Source organism: Anopheles gambiae, chromosome 3 (genome assembly GCF_943734735.2).
Source record: "Anopheles gambiae chromosome 3, idAnoGambNW_F1_1, whole genome shotgun sequence".
In the NCBI taxonomy this organism is placed as follows: domain Eukaryota; kingdom Metazoa; phylum Arthropoda; class Insecta; order Diptera; family Culicidae; genus Anopheles; species Anopheles gambiae.
In genome coordinates, this window is record NC_064602.1 from 87,416,057 (window position 1) to 87,433,148 (window position 17,092).

The 17,092-nt window shown below is 46.3% G+C and overlaps 2 protein-coding genes across 5 annotated transcripts; one reads left to right on the forward strand and one right to left on the reverse strand.

The window, feature by feature from the left end:
• Nucleotides 1-691: 691 nt before the first annotated feature.
• Nucleotides 692-2,983, reverse strand: LOC133393246 (uncharacterized). The gene has a single exon (XM_061657177.1). It carries the CDS (start codon nt 2,710-2,712, stop codon nt 1,330-1,332), a length of 1,383 nt encoding a protein of 460 aa, XP_061513161.1. The 5' UTR covers nt 2,713-2,983; the 3' UTR covers nt 692-1,329.
• Nucleotides 2,984-6,239: 3,256 nt separating this feature from the next.
• LOC1281010 (collagen alpha-1(I) chain) lies at nt 6,240-13,740 on the forward strand. Of its 4 annotated transcripts, none has more exons than XM_061657765.1 (7): nt 6,240-6,447; nt 7,042-7,451; nt 7,614-8,509; nt 8,588-8,686; nt 9,903-11,027; nt 11,098-11,637; nt 11,700-13,740. In XM_061657765.1, the coding sequence occupies exons 2-7, from the start codon at nt 7,157-7,159 to the stop codon at nt 13,425-13,427; spliced, it is 4,683 nt and encodes a 1,560-aa protein (XP_061513749.1). In that variant the 5' UTR covers nt 6,240-6,447; nt 7,042-7,156; the 3' UTR covers nt 13,428-13,740. The 4 variants fall into 4 exon arrangements, with proteins under 4 accessions (XP_061513749.1, XP_061513748.1, XP_061513750.1 ...); XM_061657764.1 differs by having other exon boundaries at nt 6,240-6,436; XM_061657766.1 differs by lacking the exon at nt 6,240-6,447 and adding an exon at nt 6,480-6,498.
• Nucleotides 13,741-17,092: the final 3,352 nt, after the last annotated feature.

Consider the following 17,092-nt stretch of genomic DNA (forward strand, 5'->3'; position numbering starts at 1 on the left):
CACTCGCTTTGTGCGTTGATGGTGGGCCCAAACAAAACCCGGAAGCTGCATAAGAGTGCGGGTCTGTACTGTGTCGTTTATTCGTCACGCTATTTGGTCGTTTATTACAACCAACTTCCCTTTTGCTGGTAGTGTTACTAAACAGAGACACAAACAAACTGCAACCTAGCCGATTGCGAACTGGTATTCAGCCTCGTACCATCGTTTGGCAACAGCAGTGGCAATGGCTATTAGGGAATGGGACGTCGATTACTTAAGGGTGAGCGGTTTGGGACGAATTGGAACAGCATCAATGCTGACGAACAGATTGTTCTGCTACATGAAGGGAAGGATTATATTTGAAAGACCTACCTGGAACTTTGATGCTATTTAACCTTTGAAAAAATGCGAATTCAAGCAGCCGTGCCAAAATCGGCTGCTTAAGAAAGTTTGGCTATTTAGGATAGCATACAACATAAGATTCAAGGTAAATAAATATTTAAAATCCTAATACTAACATATTTTATTATATTCTTATATGCCTCATAAGCTGGCTATGAGCTCCCTCACAAAAATTAACAAAAACACTGTAAGCTGTAAGATCTTTCATATCCGTTGATTATTGGTATAGGCAAGCCTTTACCGATAAGTGTTGTTACCCCAAATAAGAAGTCCAACAAAATAATTCCATTCGATAGACGAAAGAGGTATCTCAAAATTATAATTGATTCTTTATTGATAACATTCTATCAGTTTCACAAACTTTGCGTACAAAACAACCAGATATCTCATTTAAAATGTCAGAATTTGACACGATCACGCATCTCCGGGCGAAAATTTTTGAAAGGCTTATAGTAGATATAACCTTCACCACTGGTTCGTAAGTAGTAAAATGCATCTGAGCATTCCAAGTACTCAGCACAGTTTGTAGCTGATGCTATTCGTTGCCCAGACAGTATACAACCATCACCAGCTTTGGGATCTCACATTGTCCATTGTTCCATGTGTGCTGTTATTTGTGGAATGATCAATGAGGGTTTCCTAGAGGATACTGTTGATGGTTTTGCAAACATCCAAATAGGTAGTTTCATCAGCAAATTCAGTTTCAGATACTATGGGAGTAACATGATCCATAACTATCGGTACATCTCTTGTAGCGGATTTATACTGTACGAAACATTTCTCTCTCGCTTTTTCACAATTTCTCGGCAATCGTTAATTGTGTGAACTTTATATTACAAAAACCAGCGAAAGAACCAAGGTCTAACAAACAGCGTTACGATCATTCAGTTAAAGAATCTCATTTACGGTAGCTTATTTTTCTAACTCATTGCTCATTTATTTGGTTAATTAACCAAAAAGTGAACAAGCATGGATGTTTCCTGGTAAACACATGTTGAATGGTTCGTAGTAAATGTAGCCGTCGTAGCAGCTTCTTTCGTTGTAGTAGCCGTCCGAGCACTCGCCATATGATGTGCACTTTCCGGCTATCGGTATCCGTTTTCCTTGGTCCTTAGAAGAGCATTGTTCGGCCATTTCTGTAGTCGAAGACGTTATGATAGTTGTGGTAGGTTTAGTTGTGGTGGAGGATGTTGTAGTTGGTGTGGTTGTAGTAGATGTAGTTGTAGTCGGTTTAGCTGTAGTTGATGCGGTTGTAATAGCTTTAGTTGTAGTTGGTGCAGTTGTGGTAGATGTAGTGGTAGTTGGCGCAATAGTTGTCGTGATCGATGAGCCTTTGATAAGCGGTAGATCCGGAACGCATGTTAAAGGAATATCACAGTCCGAATTGACGTCGTCTAATGTGTACCAGCATTGTCTTAACCATTGATTATTACCGCACAAATAAACAGTATTAAAGCAGTACGTTGACTCAACGAATGTTGGTTCCTTGAAGTTGTTACATATATATGCCCCCGCATCTGCATCTTCCTTAAACGCACATGCCGTACGGTTACCACACTTTTCAACCGATACAAATCTTGTACCAGTACTTTTAGTTGATGCAGGTAACGTTGTAGTAGCTATCTCTGTTGTAGTCGGCACAATTATGGTTGGTTCCGTTGTGTTCGATGATCCTCTCAACAGCGGTAGATGAGGAGCACATTGTAAAGGACTGTTGCAGTCTCGTTTCATCCAGCTCAAATTATACCAGCACGTTTCTATTGCGCGTCTATAGCTGCACAAAAACACCGTATTGAAGCAATATGGAGATTCAATAAAGGTAGGCTCAATGTAATTACTGCATAATTCTTTTCCAAGCTCAGAGTCTTCCTCCAAAGCACATGCTTTACGGTTGCCACATTCTTTGATAGGTACGAATCGAGATTCATCGGTTAAATCTGGCGCAGCTGTGGTTGGCAAAATTGGTTCAGTTGTGTTCGATGAACCTTTGACAAGCGGTAGGTCAGGGGCGCATTGTAAAGGTTTGTTGCAGTCTCGCTTCAATCCACTCACAGGATACCAGCACGACTTTACAACGCGATTAAAACTGCACAAAAACACTGTATTGAAGCAATATGGTGACTCTACGAAGGTAGTTCCGACGTAATCATTGCATATTTCTCTTCCCAGCTGCCCGTCATCCGCTAAGGCACATGCTATACGGTTGCCACACTCTTCGATCGGCACGAATCGAGGTTCATCCAACGCTGTAATTACTTGTCTAGCTAGCTGCGTAGGACTAGCTGCCACTAGCGAAAGTATGGGTAGTACAAGTGCAAACAGGAGCTTCATTGCTACTTTCACTAATTTTAACAACACTTCTGGTATTGGCTCCAAACAACACTTGATTGTCCTGCAGGTGGTTATAATGGTTATGGTTTGAAGTACTTCAACAGTGAGCACCTCCACCAACCAAAACTGATTGTTGAGTTGCTATTATCGATGTTTCTTTTATACCAAATCGTTAGATAGTGATCTTGAGCGCACTATCTCTGAAGATAATAAGTGAAGACAGATATAAATCTTTAATTGCCTGTCGTTTCATATCGTAAATCGTATCGTCATCGTAAACAAATCAGTGAAAAAATCACCTGCTATATACACTCCAAACTCTTAGATAAAAAACTATGCTATTTTATTGAGCTAGACAATGACTAATGAAAACCTCATACTTCTTTGATATTTTACTTCTTCCGGAAAGGTAATTGGGAACAGAAGGTCTGTTATGAGGCTTACACACTAATAAACTTTCTGGCAGAGTTGTTTTACAATCAACTGTTATCAATCTTCTTTGATATTTTGATAACAGTGTTTTCCTTGAAAAGATGTAATTCACGGTTTTAGTCATAGAACCATTACGAATCTGTGATCAAGTATGTAGAAGCTCCAGCTGCTACAAAGTTGGATGATCCTTGGTTTTCATATGATCCTAATGTCGAAATTACTTATATTTTTTTTCTTTTTCTTTATTCCAAATCCACAACACCCTTTTTCCTACAACGTGGTTTGCATCGTGTGATTTTAGCATAGCGTCAATCGATTATTTTTATTGGCATGATGATGATTATGTGTAACAGTTTCTCTCGACCTCTCTTATTCCGCAGGTCTTTCCATTGTCATGGAAATTTATTAGACTAGCCATATATAATAGAGCATAAAACTTATATCAGATAAACTACTGCACGTGACAGTTGGGTAACAACATGGTTTGAAATTAGTATTCAGTTATTATTTTTTTTTTATTGAATAAGCGAAAGTATTTCACACGTTTGTACAATGCTAGGTATACACAATCTGAAAGGATCGTAGAATATATACCCCTAGATTCAGGTTATTTTTATCTAGCAGCCGTCTGAACACTCGAGATATGTTGAACATTTTCCAACGATCGGTATTCCCTGGCTCGAGGAAGAACTTTGTTCACCCGTCGCTGACGTCGAAGAGGAAAGAATAATTGAAGTGCGTATCGTTGTAGTAGAGGCTGCTGTACTTGACGCTTTTGTAGTTGACATTGTTGTGGTCGGTGGAATAGTGGTTGTTGTTCCATTCAGCAAAGGCAAATTGGGTACACATTATAGAGAACTCTCACAGTCAGCTATTACTAGTTTTATAGGATACCAGCAGCTCTGTCGCTTTTAGTTACTTTCACAGTAATGTAGAATATTGAAGCAGTATGGTGATAGAATCAGTAATGCTTCTACGATATTTTCGCATATTTCTTTCCCTAGGCTCACATCGTTTGACGTGACACACACACTGATCTTTGCCACACTCTACAGTTGGCACAAACCGAAGCTCATCTTTCGCTTGCACTCTAACCATTGGTTCATCGTACGAAACCGCGTGTAGGCTGAGTGAACGAAGTGATGTATCACATTCAAACGTTTCAACCAGTTGTTTTGCAACGTGTTGAAATGTACTTTCCCTTATCTTGCCGTTAACACATACAAACGCGCCGTTCAAACATTTTGGGGATTGAATCACTGCCAAATGTTTATATCCCTCACAAACACCGTATCAGACTGTAGAACGGTTATTACACCGTGTGAGTATCACAAAACGATCATCATCGTTTCCTGAGCTGGCAGCTACACTCGCAAAAGCCCGAGGGTATGAGTAATGAAATCAGTTTATTGCTTTGTTTCACTTTTCGATGCACTTTGAGTTACGGCTCTTCATAAACTGATTCTACAATATTTTTAATCTGATATCTTTTATACCAATTTTCATTAATAAGCTATCATTAATCTTAAGCTACCATCCCAACAGATAGTCTTGATTATTATTTTTCCACGGTTTAGTGTGATAGCTTTATTTGTACTTTTGCGATAACCTGTCCCTTCCTTTGAATGGAAGTCTATAGAAATAAGTGCTGATTTCTTGTCGCAATAATTCGTTCAATATTTGCACACTTCACTGACAAATCTGATTAAACACTAATAATGTTTGATTATTTTTGAAGTATTTGAATGAATAAAGTCAAGTACTGTATGATTTTTTGTTTATCAGGGATCAAATTAATTTTGTAAATAGCAAAGGTTATATGTTATTTGAAGGCTATATGAAGACTATATCTCGATGAACGGAGTTTGTACTGAGGATTAATATTTTAGACCGTGCTCTTTTCATAGCCGACTAACAAAAATGCTGGCCCATATGGTTTTTCGATCACCATAGTGTTCATGTCTAGCAACGCTACATTTTGTTTAGTGCGCGCGAAAGTAATAAGACGTCAACAGCTGGTCAGCGATGGTGGTTGATATGAACCATACAAGAATGAGGGGTAAGTATTATTGTTGTCTCTTATGCAATAGATGCATACACTGACGTTATATTCTGTTAAGGTTAGTGAGAAGGTTAGTTATAATTTCAACAAAAAATCATTTCCAAAAGGGAGACTTGCTTACTTACTTATCAATAGTGAGACTATTTAAAAATATTTATCTAAAATTTAAGAATAGAACAAAAACTTTATTCGTATACGTTTTATTACTGACGCTGATTCGCTTTCTTGCGAAATGCAATGCAGTAAATTCTCATTAACTGTTACATTATTAGCGCCTTTTCCAAATGTATATTCTGTACTATCGTGCTGTTAATGTTCATCTGGTTCATTTTTTTGTCGATCTCGATCGATTTGAAATATTTTTTCCCAAAAAATATCTAATTATTTCCCGTAATTCGTATGCTTTTGTATCACATTTCATCTAAAAATGGAACATTTGTTCTTTCAACAGTGTTGCAAACGGTAATGTAAATCGTTATGATACACACTGCTATTGATGGATCGTATGCAAATAGCGATCGATAGCGCCTTCTTCTACGATTTGCATCACTATTGAAACCCACCGACAGCTGTCCAAGCGTACAATGTCTCTGTTCTCTGTACCATCGTGCAGTTCTATTAGAATTAATCGCTCTTCATCACGACACCCCCATCACATTTCTTCCGTTCCACTCCGCCAGCGGCTAGCGCGATCGCTATCGAACGTGCACAAATTATGATTTAATTCTTCACCCATTTCTGTCCACTCGTGGGCCAACTCCAGTACAGTATCGAGAACTAGAAAACCATCTGTGCCACCAGTGTGTGAGCAGAAGACAGCATATTGTGCCCGGAGAGTTCTGTACGACACACTCTTGTTAAAGTAATTAAAATGCGTTCTAGAGGCGGCCGGCAATGGTGTCTGTATTCTAAAGCTGTGCACCAACCGATGAAGTCTATTTCCAGCTGATGCGTATGCCGCGAGCTCGAAAGGGCTTAAATCACTGTGCCACAGACCATCTGTGGATCGGATGGGTGGTATAAAACGATCTCCAAAATCCGCCAAAAGTTCAGTTGTTCGGGTGGTGTTATCATGTGCACACTGGTAGCTGGTGCCACCCCGTAACTATAGTGCCGCTTGAAGTGTGATCTTAGTGAAAGTGTCGCGTTTTGTGTGGAACCGGAGCAGTGGAAGTGGAAGTAAAAGATCTTGAGGAGAGAACGTGTGTTGCGGTGGTGCTGTCCCACTGTGTGAGTTATTGGTGAGATTGCTGTATACTAGCTTTAAACCGTCGAAGCATGTATTTTTGAGTGTGAGTGTGTGATTTCAAGGACTTTTCTTGGGATTTGGACTTCCTGAGAAGTTGGTTTGCAAAATTTCTCCCCATCACGCCCCCAAGTGTGCCTCAGTGACGGTGTTGCTTCTTTGCATCTAACTTGATTCTATTTCGGCTCTGCCGTTTTATCGTCCCTCGTGGTGACCAAGTGGTGCTCTCGCTATCAGTAAACCAAGAACGGCTCAAACGCCCGAAAACGTGTGGATGATGTGAAATTGAAATTGGAACAGCGCGTTACTAGTGCAGTGAACCAATTTGATAGTGACCAAGAAAAGAATTGGGCCCCCGCCGGCTAATGCTGTCTAATTTTTCCGGCCCATGTTAAAGTGTCGTTAGGGCCGTGGACCTCTTATCAGTGTTCCGGAGGCTGCTGCTGCTGCTGCTGCTGCTGCTACTTCCACTGTGTTAGCTTCGCAAGAACTCATTAGATTTAGTACGGGTGCGATCTTCAGATCGCTTGGTTCGGTTTCGTGCTGTGTTAATTGTGGTGCTTTCTCCTGTACTCTTTACCTTCCATAGGATATCCGAAAGTACGTGTGCAGCCATGTGCTAAGGAGCCGTCCGGGACACACAACCCGTAAAAGGAGGATACCTGCGCACGCTCGCACGCACGCACGCATCAAACCCTCGCGCCATGAAGTTCCGTCTCGGAAGTCCGCTGCTTCTGGCGGTATTCTTTATCATAGTGCTCGTTGCCGATCAGATACGATGCGACGACGAACCGGCAGCGGAGTCGGTCAAACCGATCAAACGAAAGTCCAAAAAGAGCAAGACGAAAAAGGCGCTGGCTACGAAAAATCTGAAAAAAGTGCGCCCCGATCGCCCACAGGCCGATCGTCCCCAGGCCCAAGCGCCGGAGTACGATTCGGCATACGATTATGGCGACAACTACGACTACGGGACGGATCCCGACTATGATGCAGAGAATGGTAAGTGTGTGTGTGTGTGTGTGGAGTGTGTCATTAAGATCATCTGCTGCATCGCTTAGATGTCGCCGCTCAACGAATCGAGTGGAAAGATTACTTTGCCATCTGCAAATCATGATCATGTGATTCTGTGGTAACGATTCGTATGATCCACATTTCATACAGGGGGTACACGCAGTCCAGACCCAAGCTTCCGGCAGCCCGATGACGAAGTCCCACGCGTCTCAACGACAACGACTACCACACGTGCGCCCGAACCCGAATCGATCGTACAGCCCTTCACTTGCTACTACGAAGGGAAGTGGTACCGGGAGGGAGAAGTGTTCGAGTCCGGCTATCAAGGTTGTGCCACATGCCGCTGTCGCAACGGTTCAATCCAGTGCGATGAGGCGGACTGCCCACGTGTCATCCCAACTACCTCTACTACCACCACCACTACGACGACCACAACCACCGAGAAGCCGGAGTTCGATGCATCGGCCGTAGGTAATCGACTTCCGGCAGCTCCTAGTGGCGAGCCGGGCACACCAGGTGAGGCCGGACAGCCTGGAATTCCGGGTACTCCCGGCATTCCTGGACCTCCGGGACCACCCGGTCCAGCACCGGATCTGACGTTCTACACGCAGCAACTTCAAGAAACGATGGGTGGAGCGGATAAGGGTCCCGGTCCGGAGAACTTCCAGTTCATGCAGGCTCAGGTCGGTCCAGTTGGCCCTCGGGGTCCTCCCGGTCCGTCCGGTCCGACGGGACCGCAAGGATTCCAGGGATCGCGTGGTGAGCCGGGTGAACCTGGACCCTCCGGAGTTGGAGGGCCACCCGGTCCACGTGGACTGCCCGGCCCGCCCGGAAAGGATGGTGCGGCCGGTGATGATGGTGAGGTTGGACCGCAAGGTCCGGTTGGTCTGCCAGGTCCACGGGGACTTCCCGGTATGCCCGGTGTTCCTGGTTTGAAGGGACATCAGGGGCTACCAGGACCTGAGGGCATGAAGGGAGAAACGGGAGCGATCGGTGAGAAGGGATCCGTTGGAGCTACTGGACCGGCCGGTGTACCCGGAGCAGTTGTAAGTAAAACAGTGCATTGCACATTGTTTGGAAAAGGTTTTTGATTGTGCATTGCTTGTGAATGTGTCGAACTACAGGGACCTGCTGGACCTCGTGGTGAACGAGGGCGGGAAGGACCGCCTGGACCTCCTGGACTGCGCGGCATAGATGGTATTGCAGGACCACCGGGACCTCCGGTAAGTTAATATTCGAAAATGTTTTCAACCTCAAATTCTAGTCCTCTATCATTTTCCAAATTTTGATCCCAGATACAATATTTATACGAATGAAATGATGCATATGAGTTTTAATGTGAAAAGTACAGTCATTGTTTAGTCATATACACCATTTTGGTTGAGATGCAATTTATCATCGACAAAAGCAATACTGTCGCCTACTGTCTAAGCCATCTTCTTCTATTTGGCATAACTTCCTATGCAGACATGCCGGTCTATATAGGCTTTCGAGACTTAATTCATTACCACACTGCCAAATTGCCAATCCTTGCTACAAAGAGACGGTCCAATCTAGGCTTGAACCCAACTGTCAGCCAGTGCTGTTAATATTAAGCTCCAGCGTAAGTTTAGTTGAATGAATTGAACGAAAGAAGAATCTATTTTAGGATATTTTATTAATATTTATACTTAAATTATTTTAACATCAAACACAAAAATTTGGTTTTTGTAGTTTGCAATTGCTTTTCACCTTTCAACTGGGCCATTTCACGACGACGTGTACAATCGCGGGCATGCCAACAAGATAGAGAGATATGCATTTTGAGTTTGAAACGATCATTAACAAGCTAAAAGTAACGTTAACATAGACTCCAATAACGATATTATTCACCAATTCTCACTGAAAAGTTTACTGAGGCTTGGTCTAGATTCTATGGTGATACAAATTCGCGAGGATAATGATCTTGCTAGTACCATTCTTGATTTAAAGAGAAATCTACAAAGTTCTAATACAAAAAATGCAGAACCACCAACGGATTTCGGATGATGGCATATCATGAAAGTCTGTTTATTAAGTGTTTCTCTAGCCAGTTTACAGTGTTCATATCCAATCCGAAAATACCCTTTTCAACATTAATAAATGAATCAAAATCAAAATAGTAGATTTAATTTGGACTTAAGAAAGATCCATAAAAAGTAATATATTTTTTATTGAACGTTGAAAATTATCGTATGGTTTGATAACATACAGTTAATGAGTATTGATACAGTATAGATAAGAAGCATTTCTTGAATAATGATTCGTTCAAACTTGAAGTTAACCGATCGTGTTTTACCAAAAGTAAATTATGAGTCGAAATAAATCCTCGTTCCTATTAGTCTTTGCTACACTAGAAAGCCTTGCACAAATAGGAAATTATGACCAGTAATTCTTAACTTCTTTTTTGCACTTTTCCAGGGCCCCGTTGGAAAGCAAGGGCCTCCCGGATTCCCTGGTAGCAACGGCGCTAAGGGTGACATGGGAGCAGCCGGTCCGAAAGGTAGCCAAGGCCCGCAAGGTCCACGCGGTGAGTCTGGACGCCCAGGACAACCGGGAGAACCCGGTCTAAACGGCCCGCCAGGAAAAGATGGAGCATCCGGCGAGAAGGGAAGTCCTGGATCGCCAGGAATTGCGGGTCCACCCGGATTCCCCGGACCTCGGGGAGCTCCAGGCGCCAATGGAAGTCCGGGAGATGCAGGAGCCAAGGGTGAACCCGGACTGCCGGGCGAACGGGGCTACAAAGGTGAAGCCGGCATTAAGGGCGAGGGCGGCGTGCCCGGTCCACGTGGACTTCCGGGCGCCGTTGGTCCAGAAGGAAAGCGTGGCAAACGGGGTATGAAGGGTCCAACGGGTCTTCCGGGACCACAGGGAGAGCGTGGCCTGCCTGGATCTCCGGGTCTTCCTGGACCGGATGGAGCGCAAGGTGTGAAGGGACAGTCGGGAGATCGCGGTGCAATGGGGCCTCAGGGTCCGAAGGGTTCGAGCGGTGATCCCGGACCACCGGGTGCGCCAGGAATTCAAGGTTTGCGTGGACAGCCGGGACGCCCGGGTGCTCAAGGTAAGGCAGGCTCAACGGGTGAGCGGGGTCTGCCCGGTGCCGATGGTAAGGTCGGTGAGCCAGGACCTCAAGGATTGCAAGGATTGCCCGGACCGATGGGATTGCCCGGTGATAAGGGATTTACCGGCGAGCCTGGCAAGGATGGTGACATTGGACCCCAGGGACCAGTTGGACCGCGGGGAGATGCTGGCAAGGATGGACCGCCGGGAATTTCCGGACCTCCAGGACCACCCGGAAACGATGGCGATCGTGGACCACCAGGAACACCGGGCCCAAGAGGATTCCAGGGACTGCCCGGAACTCCGGGCAACCCGGGAGCGCAGGGTAAAGATGGACAGAATGGACCACCCGGACCTCCTGGACCTGCTGGCCAAACGGGTATACGCGGAGAGCGTGGCTTCCCGGGAGAGCGAGGACCAGTTGGAACACCGGGTACGCCGGGAGTTCGAGGAGAACCGGGCGCACAAGGAAACGATGGACCTCCGGTAAGCATTTGATTTTGATGTTGATTTTCGAATAAAACTGTGATCTCAAAACGCTCTCCTTCTTGTTCAGGGATCTCCGGGTCCAAACGGTATGAAAGGACACCAAGGAGCGCCAGGAATGGTGGGTCTTCCGGGACTTCGAGGCCCCGCCGGACCGGCAGGAGAAAAGGGCGAACGTGGTAGTTCTGGACCACCAGGGCCGGAAGGACCTGCCGGACGAGTGGGCGAACGAGGACTTCAGGGTCCGATGGGACCTACGGGACCACCGGGAGAACCTGCCGAGAAGGGTGAACCGGGCAATCCCGGTACCTCAGGTGAACCGGGAGCACCAGGAGCGGTTGGAGAACGTGGCGCAGTTGGACCGCAAGGTTTGCAAGGATTCCCCGGACCGCAAGGCCCTGTGGGATCACCTGGAGCTAAGGGTGATCGTGGAAACATGGGTCTGAAGGGTGAACAAGGTAACTCCGGACTTCCGGGCGTGCCTGGTGAACCTGGCCCGCAAGGATTGATCGGCTTGACTGGCTCGAAGGGAGCCCGTGGAGAGCCAGGCTTACGAGGAGATACGGGACCGATGGGAACGCCCGGACGTCCAGGAGATCAGGGACCGATTGTAAGTACTTTGGTTGGGATATAGTTTGCATATAAGAATTCTGATTGTCTTTCTCAAAACAGGGACAAACGGGTAATCCAGGAGCACCAGGAACACCGGGCACTCCAGGTCTGAAGGGCAATCCGGGAGATACTGGCCGACCGGGCAATCCAGGCCCACCGGGCATGCCTGGACAGCAAGGCGCAGAAGGCATCAAGGGTGAGGCAGGCAGCGATGGACCACCAGGACCGCCGGGCAATCAAGGACCACAAGGAGTACCGGGCGATCGTGGACTACCGGGACTTCCCGGGCCGAGTGGAGCGCAAGGCCTGCGAGGAATGCGTGGAGCAGCCGGTGAGCCAGGCACTCCCGGAAAGCCAGGAAACGATGGACCACCGGGCGCACCGGGCCAACTGGGACCTCCAGGACCGCCTGGCCCGACCGGAGACACAGGCCCGGAGGGATCACCAGGAAAGCAGGGTCCACCAGGAATTGCTGGACGTACGGGAGACAAGGGACCGATTGGAAACCCCGGTACACAGGGAACGCCAGGCGCTCCGGGACTTCCAGGACCGCCAGGACCGCAGGGTCCATCCGGACAGACGGGAGAGCGTGGACTGCGTGGTGAAACTGGGCCGCAGGGCGTTGATGGTCCTCCAGGACCGAGAGGCAAACCGGGTCCGCCTGGGCTGGAAGGCCCGAAGGGTGAGAATGGAGAACCAGGCTTGAAGGGCACGAAGGGTCACCGTGGGCTGATCGGTCTGCAAGGTTTGCCTGGTCCGGCAGGACCGCCAGGAGACAAGGGTAACGTTGGCAATGAAGGACCGCCCGGTAAGCCCGGTGAGGCGGGTCCCCGTGGTCCTCCCGGACGTGATGGATCGCCCGGCCCGCAGGGTATGCTTGGCACAGCTGGTCCCCGAGGTCCTCCTGGAAATGATGGCAAAAATGGACAACCGGGTCAGCCGGGACCACCAGGTCCTCCGGGACCCCCGGGAGATGGTGTCGGTTATGATGCGGCCGCTCTTGCTGCTCTCCTTGGCCATGGTCAGATGAGTAACACAAAGGGTCCGGATCCAAGCATGGGCGATGAGCCGATGAACCTCAGCCGTGTGTTCGAGCTGACGGACGAGGAGCGCCAGAAGCTCGTCGAGAACGCGTACGAAAAGCTCAAGTCCGCCTTTGCCACGTTCAAGAAACCGGATGGCAAACAGAGCTCTCCGGCCAAGACATGTCGCGATCTGTTCGCCGCCCACCCCGAGTTCACCTCGGGCCACTACTGGATCGATCCGAACGAGGGCGACGCGAGGGACTCGATCCTGGTGTACTGCGATGCTGAGCGGAAGGCATCCTGCATCCTACCGCAACCGCTTCGAACGAAGGAGCTGCACTACGATGGCGACGAGCAGGAAGTTTGGCTGGGCGAGCTGAAGGACGGCATGAAGATCAGCTACAAGGCGGACAGCAATCAGATCGGGTTCCTGCAGCTACTGTCCGCGAGCGCCTCGCAGAACATTACCTACCACTGCCGGAACAGTGTCGCGTACTACAACAAGGAGAAGAACAGCTACCGGCAGAGCCTGAAGTTCCTCGCCTGGAACGATGCGGAGCTGACGGCACGCGGCCCACAGCGATTTCGGTACGAGGCACTGCAGGACGACTGCCAGCACCGGACGGCACATTACGGTCAGTCCGTGCTCGGCTACAGCACCGACAAGCCGATGCGACTGCCCATCATCGACATTGCGATCCGTGACGTGGGTGAGACGCACCAGCAGTTCTGGATCGAGATCGGTGCCGTTTGCTTTCAGTGAGATCGATAGAATGCGGAAGGAAACACTGAAATGGGGGGATATATGGGGATTCGAGACAGGGATAACAGCAACAAACGAATGAATGGTAATGTTGGTGAAGCGATTGTGATGACTATTTCCCTACCAGGACCGGGTAGTCGATTCCTCTTCGTGCTTTGTACTCGGCGGATGTGGGGTGCCGATGGCTGCTCGATTAGTACCATCATTATCGGGACAGATCGTTCTTCGCTCTGCAGGAGTTACAGAAGCGCGTGTGCGTTTATGTGTGTGTGTACAAAAAAATCGAGAAATACAGTAATTTAATTATAAAATACGACTTATAGCTGGTGAGGTATCATATGTCCCCATGGATGACAAAATTAGCTGTAATCTGCAAATGGAAACAAGAGAAAAAAAAAACAATTCAGTATTGAAGCATACCGCTGTAAGCAGCTTCAACCGCTGTACAAATAATGCACAAGCGTCCTCTATCTGTCATTTTTGCAAGCATGGATGAAACATTTTGCACGTATGAAACATTTCATGAAATTGAAAATTGACACATTTCAAGCCGACCGTTATTTTTAACGAGCTACTTCGTAAATATTTTAAGTATAAAATTATTGTTCACATTACATGTTTGATCATAAGTTTATTTTCTGAAAATGACAGTCTCTTAGACGTTGTTTTTATTTGGATTGAGTGAAATAAATGAAGAACGATGGATACAAAACGTTTTGAACGAAAATCTACAAGAAATAAAAAAAACATTTAAGTCAAATGCAATGAAGTACAAGAAAATGGAAATAATTATGTTCATTCCGGTTGATGCTGGCACATTGAGGCTGATTGAACTTTAAAATTTACACTGTAAAACTTTCGGATGAACATCTTTCTGTGCATCTTCCTTTTGGGCGCAACTATGGCATCATCCATCAATAACGTACCTCATTTGAATGTTACAACCCACTCGCTCCATTTATTGAAATGTAACCATGGTTGATGATTTTTATGAACTATTGCTACAAAGGTACAATATAATCTAAATTAAAAAAAATAAAATACGAGAAAAATTGATTGTTTGCATTGTTTATTATCCGAACATAACTACTGTAATCTTTCTTTCGGTGTACATCAGTATATGATCACCATAGACGTTAAATCCGTAGAATGTGAAAATGACTTAAACTGACTTGCAAATTGCGATGATTGCGCTGTAATTAAAGCAGAAGTGTGCCCATGCTATTAATCAATTGCTGCTTCATTTCGATCGATGGCACGATACGACTTCGGGGCTAAACAGCTCGATCTTTCCTGTGCCCAGAGTGAGGGCAAGCAATCTGGTCCAGGTTAATCGTGCACAAGCCCCGCAACATTGTACACGTAGTGCGGAAGGTATGAATGTGTAATGGAATTATAATTTATCATTACACACACGAACGAGACAGTTATGTTACGATTCTGGGAAAAGCGTGCGCTACCCTCCAGGCTGATTGAGGACGCGATCCCGGCATGATGTCTACCCGATGGCTCAGCAGCACCAAACAGCAGTGCATCATGGGAGATGATTCCTGAGCTTTTATAAGCCCCAACCAGTTGGAAAAGTGTTACTGTGTTGTATCCAAGCAGACCATTGCGAGTGTGCACTGTGACGCAGCTTCTGGATGTGACGGCGATTAATCTCGGAATCAAACGACGCAGATGCAGGGATGAGCAGCGTCAGTTCGCTCAGCGACCTCACGCAACGATGCCATCGGGGTGTCTCTACCGCTGCTTGTCTAATTATTATCTCCCACTGGTAGCACAAGGCTTATTATCATTCCGACGATCGCTGGAGCGATGGAGCCACCGGCCTGACAACCAACCAATGACATGGGGATGCTGTGTTCGTATACCCAAGGGGGTCTTAGTACGCTGACTGCCCATAACGTGCTACTGAATGTGTTCGGGACGAACATGGCCAAGATGAGACGCAAGACAACATTGACTTCAAGGTGTGACCGATGCAAAGTGCTTACAAATTGAGCAGTACACGTGTGATCACTTCGTTTCATGCGCCAAGATACGGGGAAAATTGTGGAAAAGGGATAAACCAAAGGCGCCTATCGTATCTTGATTTTGACAATGTGGAACCGGTCGCGAAATGATCAAACTGTGCATATAAGATGACCGAAAGAGACTCGAATAAAGATCGGGAGAATCGATAAGGATAATTTCAAACACATTGTGGCCATAAACAACGGATGCCGATGGCGCTATTAGTTCAAGAATAGTTTGATAAGCATCTATTGATCGATAATTAGGCTGTAAAAGAATAACGTGGTTTTCAAGTAGGGTTTTATTTCGCTCATTGCTGAACCATGAAAATATGATCCAAATTCTTATTTTCACTGCACATGAACGATCATCTCCTTTACAGTCAGCTCGTTACAACACGTAGACACCTGTGCAAACATTCGTGAACTTCCATTTAGTGGCACCTGTTTCGATCCCTCCGAGCGGCCCCAAAAGACTCACCTCAGCCCAACCATTACTAAACGTATCACCATCATGAATCATACAAAACCCAACCACACGAACACGGTCCAACGAGCAACGACAACGACAGCGACGGTGTGACTGCCCTCGGCCACCACGGATTCTACGCGTTCGCACAGTAAGGTGCAAATGGGCATGTTTTTGTGTGGGCCGAAACATATCATCAAGATAGGCGGCTCGGACCAGGCCCATAGCCTCGACGGGATTACCAAACACATTCCAGCAGTATTTGCATTGGTCAGATTTATACACAGCCCCGTGGAAATTGTATGACTAACTCACGGATTAGCTTCCACGACCGTTCGAACGAGGTGAGGAGTTTAAGGGTTTTTTTAGGGATCGCTAAAGATACACTCTCTGGAATGGAATGTACTGTTGTTGTTGTAGGGACTGCTTTGCACTTGTCCGGAAGGGATTCTGTGTTGTCGCTGACACACTGTGGGCAATCTGATCGAACCAGACAATGAACGAACTTTCGAGTAACAAGAGATTGGACGATTCATAAAAAGCGGACAAAGAATCATAACGTTGGAGTATCATAGTTGGACCTCCTTGCTGAAGTCTACTTCTTTGTGGATGAACTTTGATTTTCTCCCTTCAAGTTGTGCTACTTTTCTTATACTGCAGCCAAGATGCTCGTATCATACAAGTAAATCCACAGTACAGAAGGAACTGTCTCCGCAGCCGGCATGTCAAAGGAACGATAATTGTACAATTATGGGCCATTCCGTGGAGGAAACGTTTCAATTAATGCTTCTCTTTGATATTCGAGGACATTCCTATCAAATCTCAGAGCTTATGCAGATTCAACGACGGCCATTTTTTATTTGCAAAATATCATCTTCGTGTGTGTCTAAGCACTGGTCTGACGGTTGCCGACGATGATAAGCTAATTTTTATCATTAGACGCAATTACTATTTTTCAACTACCAATGATCGTTGACGTTGGAGCTTCTTGTCGTGTGACAAGATTATGGAGCAGTTTAAGGCAAGACTAATGTTGGAAGTTTAAGCGTTTTCTTTGCCCACTGAGCAGAAGGTTTCGATGCAACAGGCCAATCCTTTAGTGGTTTGTTTAGACCGGGACACTCAATTCAATCAATTCGTACCGATTGCTTCTTGGTTTGAGGCAAACTGTGCTTGAGACG

Excerpts from the sequence above, each read along its gene's own strand:
- LOC133393246 (XM_061657177.1), bottom strand. The coding sequence starts at position 2,712 with ATGAAGCTCCTGTTTGCACTTGTACTACCCATACTTTCGCTAGTGGCA.
- LOC1281010 (XM_061657765.1), top strand. The coding sequence starts at position 7,157 with ATGAAGTTCCGTCTCGGAAGTCCGCTGCTTCTGGCGGTATTCTTTATC. Across the intron at positions 7,452-7,613 it reads CGACTATGATGCAGAGAATG|GGGGTACACGCAGTCCAGAC; the intron begins GTAAGTGTGTGT and ends CATTTCATACAG. Across the intron at positions 11,028-11,097 it reads AAGGAAACGATGGACCTCCG|GGATCTCCGGGTCCAAACGG; the intron begins GTAAGCATTTGA and ends CTTCTTGTTCAG.